The sequence below is a fragment of the Dunckerocampus dactyliophorus genome, chromosome 15 (assembly GCF_027744805.1).
Source record: "Dunckerocampus dactyliophorus isolate RoL2022-P2 chromosome 15, RoL_Ddac_1.1, whole genome shotgun sequence".
In the NCBI taxonomy this organism is placed as follows: domain Eukaryota; kingdom Metazoa; phylum Chordata; class Actinopteri; order Syngnathiformes; family Syngnathidae; genus Dunckerocampus; species Dunckerocampus dactyliophorus.
The window spans coordinates 5,767,369-5,789,704 of record NC_072833.1 but is presented as its reverse complement, the minus strand read 5'-3'; the positions used below and the strand labels follow the sequence as shown (position 1 = coordinate 5,789,704).

The window sequence follows — 22,336 nt, the reverse complement described above, 5'->3', positions numbered from 1 at the left end:
ATCATCCGTGGACCGGTTCTGGCGATATGCAAACTGTAGAGGGTCCACGGTTGCCGCCGGGATGCTCTTTTTGATGTGGGTCATGACTAATCTTTCAAAGCACTTCATAACAATAGGAGTGAGTGCTATAGGGCGATAGTCATTCAAGCAGGTCACGTTGCTCTTCTTGGGTACGGGCACTATGGTGGTGGACTTAAAGCAGGTCGGTACAGATGCTTGTGCAAGCGACAGGTTAAATATGTCAGCAAGCACATCAGCTAGCTCTGATGAGCAAACCCGAAGTGCACGTCCTGAGATGTTGTCTGGCCCTGCTGCTTTTCGTGGGTTTGTTTTGTTTAGAACCCTGCGCACATCAGCTGATGTCACCATGAGAGGTGAGTCCTGTGTGCTCCCCAGGTTCAGCCACCCTCTCTGCTCATCAGGAGTTTGGGTGTCAAAGCGGGCATAGAACTCGTTCAGCTCATCTGGAAGTGTGGTTTGGCTGGACGTGGCTACGCTACTCTGCTGTCGATAGTCTGTGATGTGCTGGAGCCCCGCCCACATGCGCCGAGGGTCTGAGGTGGAATAGTAGCCCTCCAGCTTCTGTCTGTACTGTCTTTTGGCCTCTCGTATGGACCTCCTCAGGTCATATCTGGCCTTTTTGTAGTCATCAGCGGTGCCCATGACAAATGCAGTCGAACGAGCACGTAGCTTAGCCCTTACATCACAGTTCATCCACTGTTTTTGGTTAGGGTATTTTCTGTAATACTTGGTGGTGGTAACAGTCTCTATACATGTGCTAATGTAGCCAGTAACAGCAGAAGCATATTCATCCAAATCAACAGTACAATCTTCCCTCCCCGCTGCAGTTTTAAACACATCCCAGTTTGTGCAGCCAAAGCAGTCCTGAAGTACTTGATCAGTTTCTTCATTCCATACTTTAACTGCTGTACGTACAGGGGGAGCTTTTTTAAGAAGTTGTCTGTATGTTGGATAAAGGAATATAGAGATGTGGTCAGCCTTTCCAAAGTGGGGTCTTGGAACAGCCTTCAAAGCACCTTTCATGTTGCAGTAGACTTGGTCCAGGATGTTATTTTCCCTTGTGGGAAAGCTCACATGCTGGTAATATTTGGGGAGGACAGTCCTGAGGTTACAGTGGTTGAAATCGCCAGATATAATAAATACAGCGTCTGGGTGTTTGGTCTCGTGTTTATCTATGATGTCATGCAGGAGGCCTAGTGCATTAGCAGTGTTAGCTCGTGGTGGGATGTAAACAGCAGTTAAATACACAGCGCTAAACTCACGAGGCAAATAAAAAGGTCTGCATTTCACCATCAGCAGCTCAATGTCCTGCGAGCAGTGCTTTTCCATCGTCTGTACGTCTGTGCACCACCGTTTGTTTACGTAAGCACAGACGCCGCCACCTCTGTGTTTACCAGACGCTAAAGTCCGATCTCCCCGGTAAGCAGCAAATGATTCCAACTGGATCGCCGAGTCCGGTATATCCTCCGTCAGCCAGGTTTCTGTGAAGGTGAGGACACAGCATTCCCTGATCTCACGTTGAGCTGTAATCCTTGCTCGTAGTTCGTCCATCTTGTTTTCAAGAGAGCGGACGTTGGCTAGCAGCAGGCTTGGTAGCGGTGGCCTCGTCGCTCTAGCTTTTAGCCTAGCATGCAGGCCGGCTCGCTTGCCTCGTTTACGCCTCGGATGCTTTGCTCGCCGGGTATTCAGCTCACCAGGTCCGCAGGCTGCTGCGTTCTCCCGGCGCAGAAGAAAGGCAAAGTCTGAGAGGCTAAATGAAGGTTCATGGTGAACCCTGCCGATGTTCAAAAGTGTCTCTCTGTTGTAATGTACTGCGTGAGTGTGTTGAATGTCCAAAATGAACAATAAAATAGCAAAAAATAGAAAAACACGGGAGAGTGTCACAGAGACGTCTGCCACGGAGGGCGCCATCTTTGATCAACCTAATATATAGATGGCCCCTCTGCCAAAATTTTTTAATGTAATTTCATGTCATTTTTGTAATCATTTTTTTTTATACTTCATATAAAAAAAAAACATGAGAAGAGTGTTTTGTATTTTTGTATTTTATACATTTTGACAAAGTGTACTTTTGATACCTGCAACGCTTTGCGAATTGTTTCCTAAGAAAATGGGGTGCAGTGTTTTGGGGAAATGTGTGCAGTTTTTCGGGATCGGTGTCTTATCAGTCGAGGAAAACTAAGTCATGCAGCAATAAAAACATTCAAAGCATCGTGATGAAGTGAAGATAACCATTGAAGCCTTTGACACTGGCTGTACAAGGAGCAACTTCTTTGCGCCTTAATTGTTTAAACACTTGACTTGAAGGATTACATGGTGATTAGTGGTGACAAAAGGTCACACAAGGGGTTTTTTTGTACTTTGGGGAAAAAAAATGACATGTCTTGACAGAGCCTAATGAACAAGCCGTGTCTGTCAACCAGGGGCGCAATTATGTTCCCCTGTCACTTCCTGACACCGCCTGTCGCTTAGCAACCCCATCTTCGAGATGCTGCTAAAGTTGGAATCTCATTTGAATATTCGCTTGCTAATTTCAAAAGGTATTTTAAAAAGAATGAGGATTTGGGTGTGACTGATAGTGACTGTGTAGAATGCCTTTAAAGGAATTTGAACTTTTACAGACAGCGTGACCGAAATGACTGTAGGCAGCTTTTATAATTACTGTGCCATTAAGTAATCAAAACACATCATTTGGCCTCTCAGCCCCCTCAGCTCCCACTGTTCTTAAATGCACTCGTTCCTCGCCACGTCGTGAATTTCGCACATTCCCTCAATCACGTTTGTTCAAAAATACATTGAATACGGCCTATTGTTATCCATAAATATGCAAATGTTACGGATTTTTTACTAAATTAAGTATTTTCAAGCATAAATGGCTAAATGAACTGCAATAAATATATCATGCATTCAGAAAACACATTCACATTGTGATATGTAGTATTATACACTGGTCACTAGGTGTCAGTAATGTTACTGTAATGTTCAATGAAACACATCAGCAATAATAATAATCCTAATAATGCTGGTTACCGCTGCGGCCATAACCCACGCCAAGCTAAAACTTAACTCCGAACCCCACACGAGCATACGTTTTGTCTTTAATTGATTAATTTCTCTGATTAGATCTACTATGTCGGGTAATACAAGTGTAAGGGTGACTATAAGGGTGTTATTTCATGTCTAAAGGGCTTTAGTAATGTGAAAAAATGTATTTGGAACGTTGTGAGCAGGTTTTCTATGCACTAGCTATGAAATTATTCCGTTTATAAATAATATATCAGCCGATATATCATGGATAAAAGGAGTACTGGGAATAGAACATTTTACTTGTGTGCTGTAATTGTTTTCTTAGGTGCTGTGAGATGGTAGATAACTGGTGTGTTCATTTTGACATGTTTTTTGGTTACTTTTTCTGGCCGTCTCTAAATAAATAAGAAAAGTAGTTATCGAATATATTATTTATTCTGCCTCAAATTTGGGGAATTTCAGCACGAAAAGGCTGATGAATGCATCACAGTTGATCACAGCACCCCTTAGGTACCATGCAAATTTGCCCCCCTACTCGCTGTCAGCGGCATATAATATAAAATCTGTGCTCTTTTGCAGATTCGCTGTTTCACAGATTTTTTTTTTATGTGAGAAAAGCATACAAAGTGAATGGTGAGGGGTTTTACAGCCTTAAAACATATATAATCATTGAAAAGTTGGCCACTTCGCCGATTTCACTTATTGCGGGCTATTTTGGGAACCTATCCCCTGCGATAAACAAGGGAATACTGTATATGCCCTTTGATTTTTGTGATTTTTTTTTTTTTCGTGAATGAGGTGATTAATTACTGATAATCCCTTCCGGTCTTATAGTCAGCCCCGCCCACTTTGTGTCTTTGAATCAGTTCCCTGCGTGCTGTCCCCTTGTCTTGTTCTTTTTTTGTCACTTTTTTCATCACTTCCAGCCCAGTATTTTGTTTCAGAAAAGTCATAATTCATGTTTTGCCGTAAGGCTTCCTTCGACTGACACCGCGCCACCCTCCAAAAAAGCATTAATTTCTATTAGAAATTGTATTTACCTATAATGTACCGTATTTACAGTTAATTGCACGTGTGGCTTCTATCACGCTGTCATCGCTGTACTACCATCACAGCCACTAGAGGGCATAGTTCAGTTGCGTCTGGGCATCGCTTTGACGCTGCGATGTAAAAAATAACAATACACTTAATTTCTTTAGCGTTTCGGCGTCATCAATCACGACCCAGTGGAGTTTATTCGATAGTTGAGTGATTAACTGTGCACGCCTCATCAAAACGTTGTAAACGTCACTGTTTTAAAAAGTCGTGAGAATACTGTGCTATTAGCAAATCATGGATGTTTCATTACAGTGGTTGTAGTTTGCAATGTGTGCACTAATCTACACCACTGCAACAGCAGTCACAACCATGTTAAATGAATACCTCAAATTACATACAACTCTTGTATAAGATTGCCAGGTGTGCCTAATATTGTGACGGGTGAGTGTTTTCAGCGCCGACATCAGATTTACTTTGCCTTCACTGCCTGTGCTTCTCTGCTAAACCGAACGTTGTCCTACAGCGCCTCCCAGCGGTTATGGTACTCATTCTCATGGTTGTGGACATTATATTGCAGTGTCATAATTACAAATGTATCATTTTAAAATATTTAAAATGTAACTTTAAATTACAAATAAAATGTTAAAAAAATACATTATACAGGAGTGTGTGTATTACTATATATAATGACAGTTTAAAATTCATGCATTTTTATATATTTAATATTGATTGTTTTTAGGGGCTTAATAAACAAGCTATTTTATTTTTTTTTTTTTTATTGATGACAAGATGACAGCAATGTTTAGGCAGCATATAGCTGGACATATACGACAAAGACAAGGAGAAATTGATGCAGAAAAAGGACCCAGACACATTTCCATAGAGGACAATGCACTTGAACACAAACACAGCGGATAAAAACAACCATGAGCGCATCCAACACATTTGAAGTCAGGAAAAAAAAAAGTCTTTTTTACAGTAATTGTACTGTATAATTACAGTATAAATTGACATTTAGTAAAAAAGTTGCTTCACATTTGGTCTCTGACGTCTAATTATACAATGTCCTCTTTTTCCTGATATTCATGGCTCCGTTCACCACATGAACCTCTGTGTGGCGCCGCTGCCCGGCCAGTGGAACGTCTTGGTGATGAAGATGTAGATGGTGGCGGCGTTGACGGACGTATACAGGAGGAACTCCAGCACCAGTCTACGTAGGGACGGGACGGGCATGTGCAGACGGTACATCAGGTATGGGACGATGAAGTAGCGGAACTCCAGGAGCTTCTGTGGGACGGTGGCGGCCAGGAGGCACGCCAGGAACGCCAAGCTCCAGAAGAGCGAGCGTGACTTAAGCGAATCCAGGAAGTTCCATCCGGCGAACACATAGGCGGGGATGAGGAGGAAGCGCACCAGCTCGTGCTTCTGGAAGAGCCTTTTCCACACGTAGAAGGTGAAGTGACGGTTGTCTGCCAGAAGGTACTTGTGCACGACGGTGAACTTCCACACCAGGAGCAAGCAGATGACTGCGCCGATGAGGAACAGAAGCGGCTGCCTTTTCAGCGCCTGCAGGAAGCGAAGCACGCGGTGGTAACACAGCGACACGGGCAGGGAGAAGAAGAGTGAGAAGGCCAGGAAGTAGAAGAGCTGAGGGACGTTGAGGCAGGCTTCGTGGCTCGTGCGGTCACCCACTACAATCCCATCATTCAGCCATACGAAGCAGAGGAAGGCCACGCCCACCAGCACGTAGGGCCACGCAACCAACAGCACTGCCTTCACTTGACTTCTGGAGGTGAGGAAGTCCAGAGTGAAAAGCATGACTCGTTTAGCTCCACTCCAAGAGAGGGGGACCTGAAACGACTTGTCATCTGTCTTCTTGGCGTGTGCGACCCTCCAGGCGTCATCCATCTGGGCGGCCACCAGAGTGCCCGCGCAGAACGCCACCCAGATGATGTTGGTCTGGCGGAAGACGACCGCGCCGACTCCAAGGAGCGCCGCGGCCTTGTGGCAGCCGTGCAGCGTCATGAGGTAGGTGAAGAGGATAAAGAAAGTAGAGCCGGCGTCCGTGTAGTACAGGAAGTTGAAGAAGTAGAGCACAGGGAAGGTGGAGAGCGACAACGCCGAGAGGATGCGGCGAGCGGCTGTTTGCGTCTGGAAGGAAACAAACAAAAACGCGAGTCAAAGATCTTCTAAATGACGGGAGCGCTCTGCTGATTTTAAGGACCTCCTGCAAAAACGTCAGTCAATCTACTCCAAAAAAGTACCAGTCATGATCCGCTATATGACAAATGGCACTGGTGTTTTTAGCAACCTACTGCAAAAATGCTAGTCATTCCCAAATTTTGAACTGAATTTGCAGACCGGATTTTAAAACCCCTGCCATTAGGCCATTTATTCTCAAACTGTGGTACGAGCGCCACTGGTAGTACGCAGGTTTCATCTAGCGATATGCAGAAAAACCTGTTTTTCCCATAAAAAAAATACAATTATATTGTATGAAATAATGGTACACATTTAAAAGTTCGACATCCACTATCATAGGGCGCACCTTCTCCCTCGGGTGTAGTCTGCAGATGAGCCGGTAGAGCAGGTAAAGGATGCCACCGTTGAAGAGGAGGTTGATGAAGCGCAGCATGGCCGTAGAACACACCACGTCACCTGTAAGGTCCACGAGACGCACCACGGGTTTGATGATGCCCACGGAGACCAGGTAGAGTCCCGGCAGGGTGGTGATCATCGGGTCCCACTGTTGAGAAAACAAAATAAGCTATTAACTCTAAACAGTTCCACTTAGTGTGTTGTGTTGGTCTTGAGTGGGACTGTTTTAAAATGCAGAGAAAATCCGTGTTGCGCTCTGGGAAAGGTAGGATCCCTAGTTTGGGTAGAAGAGATGGGCGATTACACAAATACTGGTATCCGATCGTATCACGCTAGTATCGACCCGATACTACACTGGTATCGATATTGCATCAATGCGCCCTGCTGTGACGGGTGGTGGGGTAGTTAGCATGGCTGAATGTGCTGGAGACGCCTACAAACAAGCCATATACGACGAAGTAAATGCAATGCATGGAGTATCAATTGCAAAATGCAATCTAAATAAATGCTTTCAGGAAAAAAAAAATCTAAATTCTCGTTTCACGGATTAGCTCCCCCCTGCTAATCGGCTCATTGTGATGGACACTTTACCTCGCTGAATCTCCCATGGCAGTACTTTTGAGCTTGGGGGACATGAAAAATCTCATCCATGTACGGCTCTCTTTGCTCCCGGGTGACTTTGGAGAACAGCAGGCAGGATACCAGAAAGTTGGTGCTGCACAGAGCAGTGAATATGTAACCTTCGAATTTATCCATTGTCATTGTCGGCACGCAAATAAAAGTCAACGTTACCGGAAACTAACTGTGAAAATGTTGTTCAACCCGCATAACTACGGGATGCACGACAGAATACTACTTAAAACTCTAAATTAGCGGATATTGTTTAGATAGTGGCAATAAGCGGAAGCTTTTATTGTTGACAGCTCGTGGTCCGCTTTGAAAATAGGGTCGATAAATCAACAACAACTACATTAATATTTCTGGGATATTGCTGTGCTCACCATTCATTTAATATGGACGAATTGCCTTGCATAAAACAAGAATTAATGTGTGAAATTAATATATGTATGATAGTATTTATTTTTTGTTTAAATGTTTTCTCGAGGAAGCTACTTCCGGTGTTACACTGTTATTGGTCCTCTAGACACGGCCATTGCGCGCTTGCTGTATGTAGTGTTTCCGCATGTAGTGCGTTCTGAAATCGTGGAAATGCATTTATCTCATGAACTGGAACTTTTCCCTGACCGAAATGTGACGCAGATACTTTTCAAAGATGTCAAAAACGCCGCCGAGCTGAGACAAAATGCAGTGGAGGGGACAATAACCGGTGCCTTGATCAACCCCACGATGGTAGGTTCTAGCAAAGTGCTTTCTGAATGGAGACTTCCCTGGTAACAAATGTGTCAACAAGCACGTTGAAATATGTTTATACATATTTCCAGCTGGTGAGTCCCTTCCAAGTGCTGGTGGCTGCAAATAAGGCTGTCCACTTACACAAAACTGGTAAAATGAAGACAAGAAGCTTGTTTTCCGAGATCATCTTCAACCTGTCACCTGCTAATAATGTAAGTTGTTGCATTTTTAGTGTATTTACTTGATTACAGTACACGTTCACAGTTATTTTTGCCCTGACAGATCTCAGAGGCCTTCAAAAGATTCGGGATTTCGGATGGCGACGACTCCGTCCTAGTGGTCTTGGTCCACAACAAAGAGGACTCACAAATTGTGTCGGACATCACAGACAAAGTGGACGGACAGCAGCTTCCACCGGATGACATTGCCTCCCTCTCGGACCATGCAAAGATTAAAAAGGTACAGTGAAGTACTTGTAATGCACTGTTTATAGTCTTTCTAATCCTCTCGTATCGTCTTCCAGCTGTACAAAATCACGCCCCAGGAGGAGGAGTGTGGAACTCTTCTGGATGCAGTCGTATGCAAAATGGCCACCAAGGACGTTATGTAGATGCTACTTTCATCTTTACATAATGTCAATTGTTATATATCCTCAAGCGTCATACCAAATAATCTCTGAAGAGTGTGTCATAATTTGAATTTGTTACAAAAATACAAAAACTTAATTGAAAATACTTTTATATAATTTTCCAGTTCTCCCTCCATTACTGAGGTATCTTATGGACCAGTCAGTCAGTCTGGGAAGTTTCCAAGCTCGTCTTTGCCGATGTTCCCACCGCTTAGAATGCATACAACGTCCTTCCCCTCAAGTTTAGGTATCTTGTTGGAAGCGATGGCAGCAAAAGCAGCAGAACCCGACGGCTCCACCACCATGCCCGCCTTGTAGAGCGTGGACACGCCTGCCTTGATGTCCTCATCGCTCACCAGGACTATTCCTTCCACGTATCGCTGGCACAGCTCGTAGGGCAGCGTGCCTGAAGAGAATAAATGGACATGAAGACAGGAGTCAAGTACTTCACCGTGTCTAGATTCATTTTCTAATATTAACATTGAAGGCTACGAAGTGTACTCAGAACATTTGTTCAGTTGTGCACCCTTATTTTAGTTCTTGAGCGCTACTAGATTCAAGATTCAAGAGAGTTTTATTGTCATGTGCATGGTAAAACAGCAGTTATACTACGCAATGAAAATCTTATTCTGTTCATTCTCCCAAGAAAAGAAAGAAAACACAAGAAAGAATAAGAACATGAGAAACATAAACATATATACCAATAAATTAAGCAACAACAACAGAAGAGACATTAATACGGATAAATAATACAAATAAATAAATAAAAGTGCTATGAGTGTGTGCGTGTGTTGCGTGCGGCATGTGTGAGTGCTTCGTTGAGAAGCGTGATGGCCTGTGGGTAAAAGCTGTTTGCCAGCCTTGTGGTCCTGGACTTCAAACTCCTGTAGCGTCTGCCTGACGGTAGGAGTGTGAATAAGTGTTGTGGATGTGTGCTGTCCTTGATGAGGTTGTGTGTTCTGCGTAGGACTCTAGATTTATAAATGTCTTGCAGTGAGGGGAGGGCTGCCCCATTTTCTGTGAGGTCTTGATCACCCGCTGGAGTGCCTTCCTATCACGTGTTGTACAGTTACCGTACCAAACAGTGATGGAGGCGGTAAGGACACTTTCGATAGTGCATCTGTAGAAGCAACTCAGGATTGTGGTGGGCATGCCAAATTTCCTCAGTCTTCTCAGGAAGTACAGTCTCCTTTGGGACTTCTTCATAATTTGTTGGGTGTTGTGAGACCAGGTGAGGTCCTCGCTGATGTGTGTGCCAAGGAACTTGAAGGTTTTCACCCTCTCCACCTCAGTCTCATCAATAAACAGGGGTCTATGCGGCTCCTTTTCCCTTGTTCTTGGGTCGATGATCATCTCTTTAGTCTTATCTGTATTGAGAAGGAGATTGTTATCACAACACCAAGCTATGAGGTCCGCCACCTCTCTTCTGTATGATGTTTCAACACCACCAGTGATCAGTCCGATGACTGTAGTGTCATCCGCAAATTTAATGATGCTGGTGTTGTTCTGGGAGGCCACGCAATCGTAGGTGAAGAGCGTGTAGAGGAGCGGACTCAGCACACACCCCTGTGGGGTCCCAGTGCTCACAATTCTTGAGCTGGATGTGCGATTGTGGACTCTGACTGACTGGGGTCTGCCTGTTAGAAAGTTACACACCCAGTTACAGAGGAGGGGTGACAGGCCAAGTGTGAGGAGCTTATCTGTGAGTTTGTGGGGGCAGACTGTATTAAAAGCAGAGCTATAGTCTATAAATAGCATTCTGACATATGTGTCCTGGCCCTGTAGGTGAGAAAGGGCTGTGTGGATGGCAGTGTTGACTGCATCATCCGTGGACCGGTTCTGGCGATATGCAAACTGTAGAGGGTCCACAGTTGCCGGGATGCTCTTTTTGATGTGGGTCATGACTATTCTTTCAAAGCACTTCATAACAATAGGAGTGAGTGCTATAGGGCGATAGTCATTCAAGCAGGTCACGTTGCTCTTCTTGGGTACGGGCACTATGGTGGTGGACTTAAAGCAGGTCGGTACAGATGCTTGTGCAAGCGACAGGTTAAATATGTCAGCAAGCACATCAGCTAGCTCTGATGAGCAAACCCGAAGTGCACGTCCTGAGATGTTGTCTGGGCCTGCTGCTTTTCGTGGGTTTGTTTTGTTTAGAACCCTGCGCACATCAGCTGATGTCACCATGAGAGGTGAGTCCTGTGTGCTCCCCAAGTCCAGCCACCCTCTCTGCTCATCAGGAGTTTGGGTGTCAAAGCGGGCATAGAACTCGTTCAGCTCATCTGGAAGTGTGGTTTGGCTGGACGTGGCTACGCTACTCCGCTGTCGATAGTCTGTGATGTGCTGGAGCCCCGCCCACATGCGCCGAGGATCTGAGGTGGAATAGTAGCCCTCCAGCTTCTGTCTGTACTGTCTTTTGGCCTCTCGTATGGACCTTCTCAGGTCATATCTGGCCTTTTTGTAGTCCTCAGCGGTGCCCATGACAAATGCAGTCGAACGAGCACGTAGTTTAGCCCTTACATCAAAGTTCATCCACTGTTTTTGGTTAGGGTATTTTCTGTAATACTTGGTGGTGGTAACAGTCTCTAAGCATGTGCTAATGTAGCCAGTAACAGCAGAAGCATATTCATCCAAATCAACAGTACAATCTTCCCTCCCCGCTGCAGTTTTAAACACATCCCAGTTTGTGCAGCCAAAGCAGTCCTGAAGTACTTGATCAGTTTCTTCATTCCACACTTTAACTGCTGTACTTACAGGTGGAGCTTGTTTAAGAAGTTGTCTGTATGTTGGAGAATGAGGTGATTCATTTACTGATAATCTCTTCCGGTCTCATAGTCAGCCCCGCCCACTTTGTGTCTTTGATTCAGGTCCCTGCGTGCTGTCCCCTTGTCTTGTTCTTTTTCGTCACTTTTTTCATCACTTCCAGCCCAGTATTTTGTTTCTGAAAAGTCATAATTCATGTTTGCCGAAAGGCTTCCTTCGCATGACACCTCTCCCCAAAAAGCATTAATTTCTATTAGAAATTGAATTTACGTATAATGTATTTACAGTTAATTGCACGTGTGGCTTCTATCACGCTGTCATCGCTGTACTACCATCACAGCCACTAGAGGGCATAGTTTAGTTGCGTCTGGGGATCGCTATGACGCTGCGATGTAAAAAAAATATATAATAATAACAATACACTTAATTTCTTTAGCGTTTCGGCGTCATCAATCACGACCCAGTGGAGTTTATTCGATAGTTGAGTGATTAACTGTGCACGCCTCATTGAAACGTTGTAAACGTCACTGTTATAAAAAAGTCGTGAGAATACTGTGCTATTAGCAAATCATGGATGTTTCATTACTGTGGTTGTAGTTTGCAATGTGTGCACTAATCTACACCACTGCAACAGCAGTCACAACCATGTTAAATGAATACCTCAAATTACATACAACTCTTGTATGAGATTGCCAGGTGTGCCTAATATTGTGACGGGTGAGTGTTTTCAGCGCCGACATCAGATTTACTTTGCCTTCACTGCCTGTGCTTCTCTGCCAAGCCGAACGTTGTCCTACAGCGCCTCCCAGCGGTTATGGTACTCATTATCATGGTTGTGGACATTATATTGCATTGTCATAATTACAAATATATAATTTTAATATATTTATGATGTAACTTTAAATTCCAATTAAAATGTTAAAAAACTACACAATACAGGACTGTGTGTATTACTATATATAGTGACAGTTTAAAATGCATGCATTTTTATCAATTTAATATTGATTAATGTATTATTGGGCACAAAGCTTTCTAGATCTTCCAGACCAAACGGTCTGTGTAATTTACTCCACCCCCGGCCCTCCTCCAGGTACGCATCCCGCCGAGCCCACTCTGCTGTGATTTGTCACACTCCCAAGCACTCCCGAAGACTTCCAGACAGCTGCTGAACCCCTTTTGTCCCATTATTTACACAAAATAAACACAGGACACTGATAAATTGTTACTGACAGCTTACTCTTCTGACTCTTCAACACGACCAAGTAATGTTGGAAAGGCGTCGGACGTCAGCAACAGTTTGTCTGATAGTCCAGCTTCGTATTGGCCCGTGTTCACAAACAGTCCCGTTGACGGAGGAGCATATTTTTCTCTTGCTGGCCGGGAATCAGCAACTCCAACCACTTCTGTTTTTAGGGGCTTAATAAACAAACTTTACGAGCTATTTTTTTTTTTATTTTTTTATTGATGACAAGATGACAGCAATGTTTAGGCAGCATATAGCTGGACATATACGACAAAGAAAGGAAGAAATTGATGCAGAAAAAGGACCCAGACACATTTCCATAGAGGACAATGCACTTGAACACAAACACAGCGGATAAAAACAACCATGAGCGCATCCAACACATTTGAAGTCAGGAAAAAAAATAGGCCTCTTTTTTACAGTAATTGTACTGTATAATTACAGTCAGTATAAATTGACATTTAGTAAAAAAGTTGCTTCACATTTGGTCTCTGACGTCTAATTATACAATGTCCTCTTTTTCCTGATATTCATGGCTCCGTTCACCACATGAACCTCTGTGTGGCGCCGCTGCCCGGCCAGTGGAACGTCTTGGTGATGAAGATGTAGATGGTGGCGGCGTTGACGGACGTATACAGGAGGAACTCCAGCACCAGTCTACGTAGGGACGGGACGGGCATGTGCAGACGGTACATCAGGTATGGGACGATGAAGTAGCGGAACTCCAGGAGCTTCTGTGGGACGGTGGCGGCCAGGAGGCACGCCAGGAACGCCAAGCTCCAGAAAAACGAGCGTGACTGTAGCGAATCCAGGAAGTTCCATCCGGCGAACACATAGGCGGGGATGAGGAGGAAGCGCACCAGCTCGTGCTTCTGGAAGAGCCTTTTCCACACGTAGAAGGTGAAGTGACGGTTGTCTGCCAGATTGTACTTGTGCACGACGGTGAACTTCCACACCAGGAGCAAGCAGATGACTGCGCCGATGAGGAACAGAAGCGGCTGCCTTTTCAGCGCCTGCAGGAAGCGAAGCACGCGGTGGTAACACAGCGACACGGGCAGGGAGAAGAAGAGTGAGAAGGCCAGGAAGTAGAAGAGCTGAGGGACGTTGAGGCAGGCTTCGTGGTTTTTGCGGTCACCCACTACAATCCCATCATTCAGCCATACGAAGCAGAGGAAGGCCGCGCACACCAGCACGTAGGGCCACGCAACCAACAGCACTGCCTTCACTTGACTTCTGGAGGTGAGGAAGTCCAGAGTGAAAAGCAGGACTCGTTTAGCTCCACTCCAAGAGAGGGGGACCTGAAACGACTTATCATCTGTCTTCTTGGCGTGTGCGACCCTCCAGGCGTCATCCATCTGGGCGGCCACCAGAGTGCCCGCGCAGAACGCCACCCAGACGATGTTGGTCTGGCGGAAGACGATCGCGCCGACTCCAAGGAGCGCCGCGGCCTTGTGGCAGCCGTGCAGCGTCATGAGGTAGGTGAAGAGGATGATGAAAGCGGAGCTGACGTCCGTGTAGTACAGGAAGTTGAAGAAGTAGAGCACAGGGAAGGTGGAGAGCGACAACGCCGAGAGGATGCGGCGAGCGGCTGTTTGCGTCTGGAAGGAAACAAACAAAAACGCGAGTCAAAGATCTTCTAAATGATGGGAGCACTGTGCTGTTTTTAAGGACCTCCTGCAAAAACACTGAACAACTTATTGCAAAAGAATATTAGCCCAAGATCCTCTAAACTCCTTAAGGACCTCCTGCAAAAATGCTTGTCCAGCTACTGCAAAAAAAATTAAAAAGCTACTCAAAAGAGCCTCGATTATGGCAGGAGTGCTCTGCTGGTTTTAAGGACCTCATGCAAAAATGCTTGTCAAACTACTGCAAAAAAAAAAAAAAAAGTAACAAAATCCTCTGACAGGAGCGCTTTACTCTTCTTAAGGACTTTCTGCAAAAATGCTCATCAACCTATTGCAAAAAATAAAATAAAATCTAGTCAAAGATCCCTTATATGACAGGGAGTGCTTTACCTTTAACCCTTTAATGCTTGTCTCATTGCTGGAAAAAAATAAAAATAGTTAAAGAGCCTCTTTATGACAGGAGTGCTCTGCTGATTTTAAGGACCTCCTGCAAAAACGTCAGTCAATCTACTGCAAAAAAGTACCAGTCATGATCCGTTATATGACAAATGGCACTGGTGTTTTTAGCAACCTACTGCAAAAATGCTAGTCATTCCCAAATTTTGAACTGAGCTTGTGGACCAGATTTTAACAGCCCTGCCATTCGGCCATTTATTCTCAAACTGTGGTACGAGCGCCACTGGTAGTACGCAGGTTTCATCTAGCGATATGCAGAAAAACCTGTTTTTCCCATTAAAAAAAAAACAATTATATTCTCAATATATGCAAGACATATGTGTGAAATAATGGTGCACATTTAAAAGTTCGACATCCACTACCATAGGGCGCACCTTCTCCCTGGGGTGTAGCATGCCGATGAGCCGGTAGAGCAGGTAAAGGATGCCACTGTTGAAGAGTACGTTGATGAAGCGCAGCATGGCCGTAGAACACACCACGTCACCTGTAAGGTCCACGAGACGCACCACGGGTTTGATGATGGCCACGGAGACCAGGTAGAGTCCCGGCGGGGTGGTGATCCCTGTGTCCCACTGTTGAGAAAACAAAATAAGCCATAAACTCTAAACAGTTCCACTTAGTGTGTTGTGTTGGTCTTGAGTGGGACTGTTTTAAAATGCAGGGGAAACCGTGTTGCATTCTGGGAAATGTAGGATCCCTAGTTTGGGTAGAAGAGATGGGCGATACCACAAATACTGGTATCTGACTGTATCACGCTAGTATCGACCAGATACAGTCATGGACAAAAGTCTTGTCGTAGGTAGACAGTATGAATTAAAAACCTCTTAACTCCCTAACTAATCCTCCTATTGTTGACAACTACGGTCATATGAATCATTCTCTGGTAAAAATGACACGACGAATCAGTTTCGTAATAGTCACAAGTAGACAGGTTATTAGCTGGACAAAAGTCACGTTTTACACTTTATTGAAATTTATTTACAAACATTTCTTTGTTTCAGAACAACATCAAAGCATCATAGCAACAAGCATGTTGAACATTTTTGCCATGAGAGATTTGATCATTTCAGTATCGGCTATGGCTTCCCTTTGCTATCTTTGCTAGCTGAGCCATCCACAGCATCAATCCCACAGCACGGAAATTAACTTGTTACAGCAGCAAGCAAGATACGGAAGTAAAGAATACATAGTGACTACAACGTGACTACGCACGCACATACACACTCCTACGCACCCACGCGCGCGCACACACACACACACACGCATACACACACGCGCACCACGATGTTAATGTCGTGCGGGTGATAAAAACTGCATCTTTGCATCTTTCCAGCAACAGAATGGAGACAGCGCAAGGACAGCCTGTACACATTCCGGTGTTGCGTCAAGCTGCTGGTCACGTCATAAACCCATGTTTTGGATCATTGTCTTGCTGGAAAATAAATCTTCTCCCAAGACGTAGTTCTCTTGCAGACTGAAAAAGATTGTCCCCCAGGATTTCAGTGTATTTTGCAGGATTCATTCTGCCCTCTATCTTTACAAGCCTTCCAGGTCTAGCTGCTGAGCATTATGAGCAGGGAAAAGTTTGCATTTGGAGCCTGAAAAAACACTTTTCTGATGCATATTTTGGACAGACATAACAACAATATTATTTCCTCCAAATTACAAGCTTAAGGGCAAAATTACAACACCAAGCTTGCCCTATTTAGATAAGTTAAACAGTTTACTGGGCGACTGAGCATGCCATCGCTTCAGTGGTGGATGCTATTTACACAGGCCTATTGTAACTATAAAATATAACGAGTGTGAATAGGCCTGAGACGTGAGGTTTTTTTGTTTTTTTTTACCAAGCGGACCTTTGGTCGCCCGCGGGGGGTTTGTTCGAAACCCCCGAACCCCTCCTGGTTACGGGCCTGTGAAAGGGTCTGGTCTGCCGTGGCCACGGTCTTTCTGCCTCGTCCAACTGGAATCCTCAGGTGTTTTGGGACAACTACTGAGGAGTGTATTCAACTCGTCGGAGTCATCTACATTTCCTGAGAAGCCATATTGGGTCTTCCACTTGTTAATAAACTAACAAACTTTCTCCTCCAAATCTACTTGTGTCAAATACACAGTGACTTTTTGTTTTTTAGGGCGTGCCCCCTTCTCGGAGGTCTTACTGGTATCCATAATATTAAGTTATGTGTCTTATTAGTTCAAAGAGAAATGAGAGTTCCTGGTGTCGCGTCGGATGCCAAGCTTCTACCTCAGAAAGGCGGACATCGCTGGGTGTTTATTCTCACGACCGTTTCACCAGTTTTAGATCTCTTTTCACTGAAGACCATTCATTCAATTCATTCACACGTCGCGCGTCTGTTCCTAACAACACAAAATGTCGTTTCGGTAATAACAGTATGGGGCAAACACTACTTCCTGTTTACTTGTTACGGTAAACTCGTGTTACGTAGTGATCAAGTACCCTGCACGCCCGTGTCAATAAAATTAATTGACTGACTTCTTAATAACAGTACAACACTGTTTCCGCGTTTACTTTTAACGGTAAACTCGCCCAGCCAAACGTCAACCGTCATCCAAGCAAAGGGAAGCCACAGCCGATACTGAAATGATCAAATCTCTCATGGTAAAAATGTTCAACATGCTTGTTGCTATGATACTTTGATGTTGTTCTGAAACAAAGAAATGTTTGTTAATAAATTTCAATAAAGTGTAAAACGTGACAAGACTTTTGTCCAGCTAATAACCTGTCTACTTGTGACTATTACGAAACTGATTCAAGCATTTGAATCAGTTTTGCTTCCAAAGTATTTGAAACATTTAACATATAAGCTGGCAACGTGACTTGCAAGTAGACAGCGTCACTCAACCTGAGATAACCTTTTAATGGTTTAAATAGCTTTTCACATGCAGGGATACAAACTACCTCACCCATGGTGCTAAAAACAAGTCACGTCAACAAATACTGTATGTGACACACAACTTAACCTACCCACTGCACTGTCTGGGAAGTAAAGGAGAGACGTTCACATACTCTTTAATAGACCATGTTTTATCGTTCATAGTTCATATTACGAGTGTCTTATTCAGTAAAAAAGAACTGTAAAATTCAATTTTGTTATTTGATGTGGTCTGATGTTTAAAGTGCTCCTGAAAAAAGGGAGACAAGCACATATAGAAGATAGTATGACACTTTTACAGATAAAAACATTTCCATGTTGACTGTTAGAATTATAAACTTGTATCAAATATATAGCCTGGCCCCCGGGCCAATTTTGTTAACTCAATGCGGCCCGTGAGTCAAAAGATTTGCCCACCCCTGCTTTACATTCAAGATTCAAGAGTTTTATTGTCATATGCACAATAAAACAGGTAGTTATACTATGCAATGAAATTCTTAATCTGTTCATTCTCCCAAAAAAAGAAAGAAAACACAAAAAAACACTTTACCACTCTGAATCTCCCATCGCAGTACTTTTGAGCTTGGGGGACATGAGAAACCTCATCCATGTAAGGCTCTGTTTGTTCCTGGGTGACTTTAGAGAAAAGCAGGCAGGTTACCAGAAAGTTGATACTGCACAGAGCAGTCAATATGTAACCTTCGAATTTATCCATTGTCATTGTCGGCACGCAAATAAAAGTCAACGTTTCCGAAACAGAATTTTTTTTTGTGTCGACTTGTAGTGATGGGACGAGCGACACTGGTGCCTCAGCACTGTGCGGAGAGCTCAAGAGTGAAACACACTGATCTGTATTATATATCTGGATAGCTCATACGTCGCACCCGCCCATGCAAGCCGCTGAAGCCAAAGAGACGCCATCTTACTACTCACATCTCGACTACATTCGCACAGCGTACATAGCGTAGCCTCCAAAGCAGATGAAGAGGCTCGCAGAACATCTATAGTTTAAAAAATATAGTTAAATATATAAAAATAGTAGTATAAAAATAAATATAGTTAAAAAAAACGGGGAGATTCTCCCATTCCTTAAAGTAACGCAACCTTCGTCCCTTAAAAACGATTTGATACGTTATTCTCTATCTTTTGGCTCTATTAAATGTACTTTCCCCCTTCCAATTCTCATTGCCTTTGGGACAAAATTCTACTCTGCACCCTGGCTCAGCACTCCCCTAAAGCAATGATAGTTTTACTCCTCTAGAAAGAGATTTTAATTTTAACTGCATATCTCATCCCTTTTTTCCACTAAAATCCATGGTCATGATCCTTTACTTTTTTTTATTCTTACTTTCATACAATTCACTATACGCTCGTCTGTACAAAATATGAATCATAAAAGAGAGTGAAGTTTTAAAATCATTTAACATTTTGCTGATTTTTTGGGGGATTTTTTGTTTGTGTTATGAAATAGAAATAACCTCTTTTCTGATATAGAAATATTGTTTAACAAAAACCACAGGAATAATATATAATATAATATGTAATAATATATAAACATTGTCTCCATATGGGGGTTCATTTGAAATTCGGATAAACAAAAAAAAACGTATTTTTTTATATTTGCAAGCAACCGCAAATTATTTAGTAGTCTAGTCGCGGTTGTTTGTTTACATATCCCCCACGCCCCCCTATTGTATTGTATGTAAAGCCGTTATGACTCAGGTATGGTATGATATCTACAGAAATTTAAAAATTATCATACCCGAGTCCTTATGACTAAGCTCAAGCACACCTGTTGTGCGAGGTTAGTCTGAAGACTAGCCTTAACAACTCACAAGTTCTCACATAAGTCATTGTCCGAGAAGTGTTTCTTGCGAGTGGCAATATGGCGGCCGCGTGGCTTCACAAGTCGTCGCCAATGATCTATCCAGATATGTAATACAGATCAGTGGTTTAGAAGGAAACAAACTGGATCAACATGTCGTGGGTTTGTTGGGTGGAGTTTTGCGTAATTGTGGATCGTTCTAAGAAGTTTTCCCCAGTGTGGAATCATTTTGATCTAGTGACGCCAAACAAGGTAAATCTTTTTCTCCTTTGAGCATTGTTTACTGTTAAAAACTATTTTTTACGGTGGCGCATTGCACTCGCTTTATCAGTTTATCAAGTGAATGACCTGTGATACATATGATAGTCAGTCAAAGAGCCTTACAGTTGCTTTATTCATTTTATCTCGTAATTACGAGATCCTGATCTCGAAATCATGAGATAGGGTGTCTATTTTTTTAACAAGTGAATGCAATTAGTAAGTTTTTACTCTGTTCTGGTACGAGGTTTGAATTGTTTTCAGATAAATTAACTTTTTATGTTATTGTAGGTGAAGCGTCGGCTCTGCTCCAAAGAGCTATCTTACATCAATAAGAGCACTTCATCAATGCTGAGGCATTATAGAGCTCGGCATGGCAATGAAGAATTGGCAGATACTCGTGAGAGTACCCCAGGTATGTTGAAATTCTCTCTAAAAATTGTGCTTAAAAAAAAACACGCATGTAAACAGACAGGCCCCAGGCCTGGTATCGAACCTCCAGCCCTCTTGCTGTGAGGCGACAGTGCTAACCAGCGCATCACCACATCGTCTTATGTCTATTTGTTATTGTTTGTAAAAATTAGTCCTTTTATTAGACTTTTGACAAAATATTTCCTTTTGGCTTGCAGTTCCTAACAAGCAAGCAGTGGATGAGGCAGTGCTCAATTTGATCATCAAAGACTGTCAGCCACTCAGCTTTGTTGAAAATGAGGGATTCGGGGCGCTCCTGAAGCTTATTATACCCCCTTATGCTCTACCAAGCAGGAAGGTATGTTTAAGAAATGTTATTATATTTTTGTACTAACTATATAACTATATTTTTTGGTGTAACAGTATTTGTATGGTTATTTCCAGACCATCAAGGACTTGAAAGACACTCCAAAAACTTTTGTTCCTCAATAAAAATTTAGAAACTAATCACTTTTTTATCTTTTATTTCATATGATTTAACAGTTAAGTTGACATCGGACATCACTGGATGACATGGCCTCCCTCTCGGACCATGCAAAGATTAAGATGCAAAGTCTTTCTAATCCTCTCGTCTTGTCTTCCAGCTGTACAAAATCACGCCCCAGGAGGAGGAGTGTGGAACTCTTCTGGATGCAGTCGTATGCAAAATGGCCACCAAGGACGTTATGTAGATGCTACTTTCATCTTTACATAATGTCAATTGTTAAATATCCTCAAGCGTCATACTAAATAATCTCTGAAGAGTGTGTCATAATTTGAATTTGTTACAAAAATGCAAAAACTTAATAGAAAAAAAATACTTTTATTTAATTTTCCTGTTCCCCCTCCATTACTGAGGTATCTTATGGACCAGTCTGTCAGTCTGGGAAGTTTCCAAGCTCATCTTTGCCGATGTTTCCACCGCTTAGAATGCATACAACGTCCTTCCCCTCAAGTTTAGGTATCTTGTTGGAGGCGATGGCAGCAAAAGCAGCAGAACCCGATGGCTCCACCACCATGCCCGCCTTGTAGAGCGTGGACACGGCTGCCTTGATGTCCTCATCGCTCACCAGGACTATTCCTTCCACGTATCGCTGGCACAGCTCGTAGGGCAGTGTGCCTGAAGAGAATAAATGGACATGAAGACAGGAGTCAAGTTCTTCACCGTGTCTAGATTCATTTTCTAATACTAACATTGAAGGCTACAAAGTGTACTCAGAACATTTGTTAAGTTGTGCACCCTTATTTTAGTTCTTGAGCGCTACTAGATGTGGTGTTGACGGATTTGTGTATTAATGGTTTACCCATTTAAGCTGGATAATGCTTTTATTAGTGTGCAATAACTTCCAAACACCAAATTGTTAAAGTATGAATATATGCTATATGTAATCCATCCATCCATCCATCCATCTTCTATACCGCTTCTCCTCATTAGGGTCGCGGGGGCATGCTGGAGCCTATCCCAGCTGACTTCGGGCGACAGGCGGGGTACACCCTGGACTGGTCGTGTAATTAATACATTTAAATAAAATTATATTATGGGTAACTCAATCCAGATTGGACATTTACAGCAAATACAGTAAATCTAAAATATAAATATAGAAATTAATATTATTGAATTACATCCAGTTAAACATGTTCTGTAATACATTGTATTTCTGTGAAACTTCAGTATTTTAATGTACTTAAAACCCCTTTTTGGGCACATTTTCAGCATTTTTCACATTTACAAGAATTATATACCAGTACAACATGCAATATTGTTTTTACTATTTTAATTCATTTAAAATTTACATTTGATAAAATAATGTATGTCTACAGTATTACTGTTTTATGTTTCTTCTGCCTTATAGTAAGGACTGGTTACTTTATAAACCTTAATACAATATGCTAATATGTTACTTTTTAGTTGTTTTCTACAACAATAGACAGGGTGAGACACTACCTGCGAATGGCGGTGCAAGTCCCGATGCAATGCTGTGTGTGTCCATGTCCACTGGCCTCTTCTCTATGAAGCTCTTAAACATGGTGCAGGCTGCCCTCAAACACAACATTTACATCAGCACTGATGCCACTGATTTAATTATCATATTTAGTTTAAGGGTTTACCTCCTTCTGGTTCCACTCCATAGATTCTGGTCTTCTCACAGCCTGACA

At 43.1% G+C, this 22,336-nt stretch overlaps 3 protein-coding genes across 4 annotated transcripts; 1 reads left to right on the top strand and 2 right to left on the bottom strand.

Annotated features, from left to right (window-relative positions):
• Nucleotides 1-4,874: 4,874 nt before the first annotated feature.
• On the bottom strand, nt 4,875-7,637 carry LOC129168289 (putative Dol-P-Glc:Glc(2)Man(9)GlcNAc(2)-PP-Dol alpha-1,2-glucosyltransferase). The gene is made up of 3 exons (XM_054753381.1): nt 7,276-7,637; nt 6,635-6,832; nt 4,875-6,237 (listed from the first exon to the last, which is right to left on the bottom strand). The coding sequence occupies exons 1-3, from the start codon at nt 7,444-7,446 to the stop codon at nt 5,182-5,184; spliced, it is 1,425 nt and encodes a 474-aa protein (XP_054609356.1). The 5' UTR covers nt 7,447-7,637; the 3' UTR covers nt 4,875-5,181.
• A 98-nt stretch (nt 7,638-7,735) lies between these two features.
• On the top strand, nt 7,736-9,444 carry LOC129168290 (EKC/KEOPS complex subunit TPRKB-like). The gene is made up of 4 exons (XM_054753382.1): nt 7,736-8,034; nt 8,127-8,249; nt 8,320-8,496; nt 8,561-9,444. Exons 1-4 carry the CDS (start codon nt 7,777-7,779, stop codon nt 8,645-8,647), a joined length of 645 nt encoding a protein of 214 aa, XP_054609357.1. The 5' UTR covers nt 7,736-7,776; the 3' UTR covers nt 8,648-9,444.
• Nucleotides 9,445-12,878: 3,434 nt separating this feature from the next.
• Nucleotides 12,879-18,464, bottom strand: LOC129168288 (putative Dol-P-Glc:Glc(2)Man(9)GlcNAc(2)-PP-Dol alpha-1,2-glucosyltransferase). 2 transcript variants are annotated; one of them, XM_054753378.1, is made up of 3 exons: nt 18,197-18,464; nt 15,115-15,324; nt 12,879-14,269 (listed from the first exon to the last, which is right to left on the bottom strand). In XM_054753378.1, the coding sequence occupies exons 1-3, from the start codon at nt 18,365-18,367 to the stop codon at nt 13,214-13,216; spliced, it is 1,437 nt and encodes a 478-aa protein (XP_054609353.1). In that variant the 5' UTR covers nt 18,368-18,464; the 3' UTR covers nt 12,879-13,213. The 2 variants fall into 2 exon arrangements, with proteins under 2 accessions (XP_054609353.1, XP_054609354.1); XM_054753379.1 differs by having other exon boundaries at nt 12,880-14,269; nt 15,127-15,324.
• Between the last annotated feature and the right edge of the window lie 3,872 nt (nt 18,465-22,336).

Coding starts and splice junctions, on each gene's coding strand:
- LOC129168289 (XM_054753381.1), bottom strand. CDS start 7,446: ATGACAATGGATAAATTCGAAGGTTACATATTCACTGCTCTGTGCAGC. Junction 6,833..7,275: donor GCCATGGGAGATTCAGCGAG/GTAAAGTGTCCA, acceptor TTTTCTCAACAG/TGGGACCCGATGATCACCAC. Junction 6,238..6,634: donor GACTACACCCGAGGGAGAAG/GTGCGCCCTATG, acceptor GTTTCCTTCCAG/ACGCAAACAGCCGCTCGCCG.
- LOC129168290 (XM_054753382.1), top strand. CDS start 7,777: ATGTTTTCTCGAGGAAGCTACTTCCGGTGTTACACTGTTATTGGTCCT. Junction 8,035..8,126: donor CCTTGATCAACCCCACGATG/GTAGGTTCTAGC, acceptor ACATATTTCCAG/CTGGTGAGTCCCTTCCAAGT. Junction 8,250..8,319: donor ACCTGTCACCTGCTAATAAT/GTAAGTTGTTGC, acceptor TTGCCCTGACAG/ATCTCAGAGGCCTTCAAAAG.
- LOC129168288 (XM_054753378.1), bottom strand. CDS start 18,367: ATGACAATGGATAAATTCGAAGGTTACATATTGACTGCTCTGTGCAGT. Junction 15,325..18,196: donor GCGATGGGAGATTCAGAGTG/GTAAAGTGTTTT, acceptor TTTTCTCAACAG/TGGGACACAGGGATCACCAC. Junction 14,270..15,114: donor GGGAGAAGGTGCGCCCTATG/GTAGTGGATGTC, acceptor GTTTCCTTCCAG/ACGCAAACAGCCGCTCGCCG.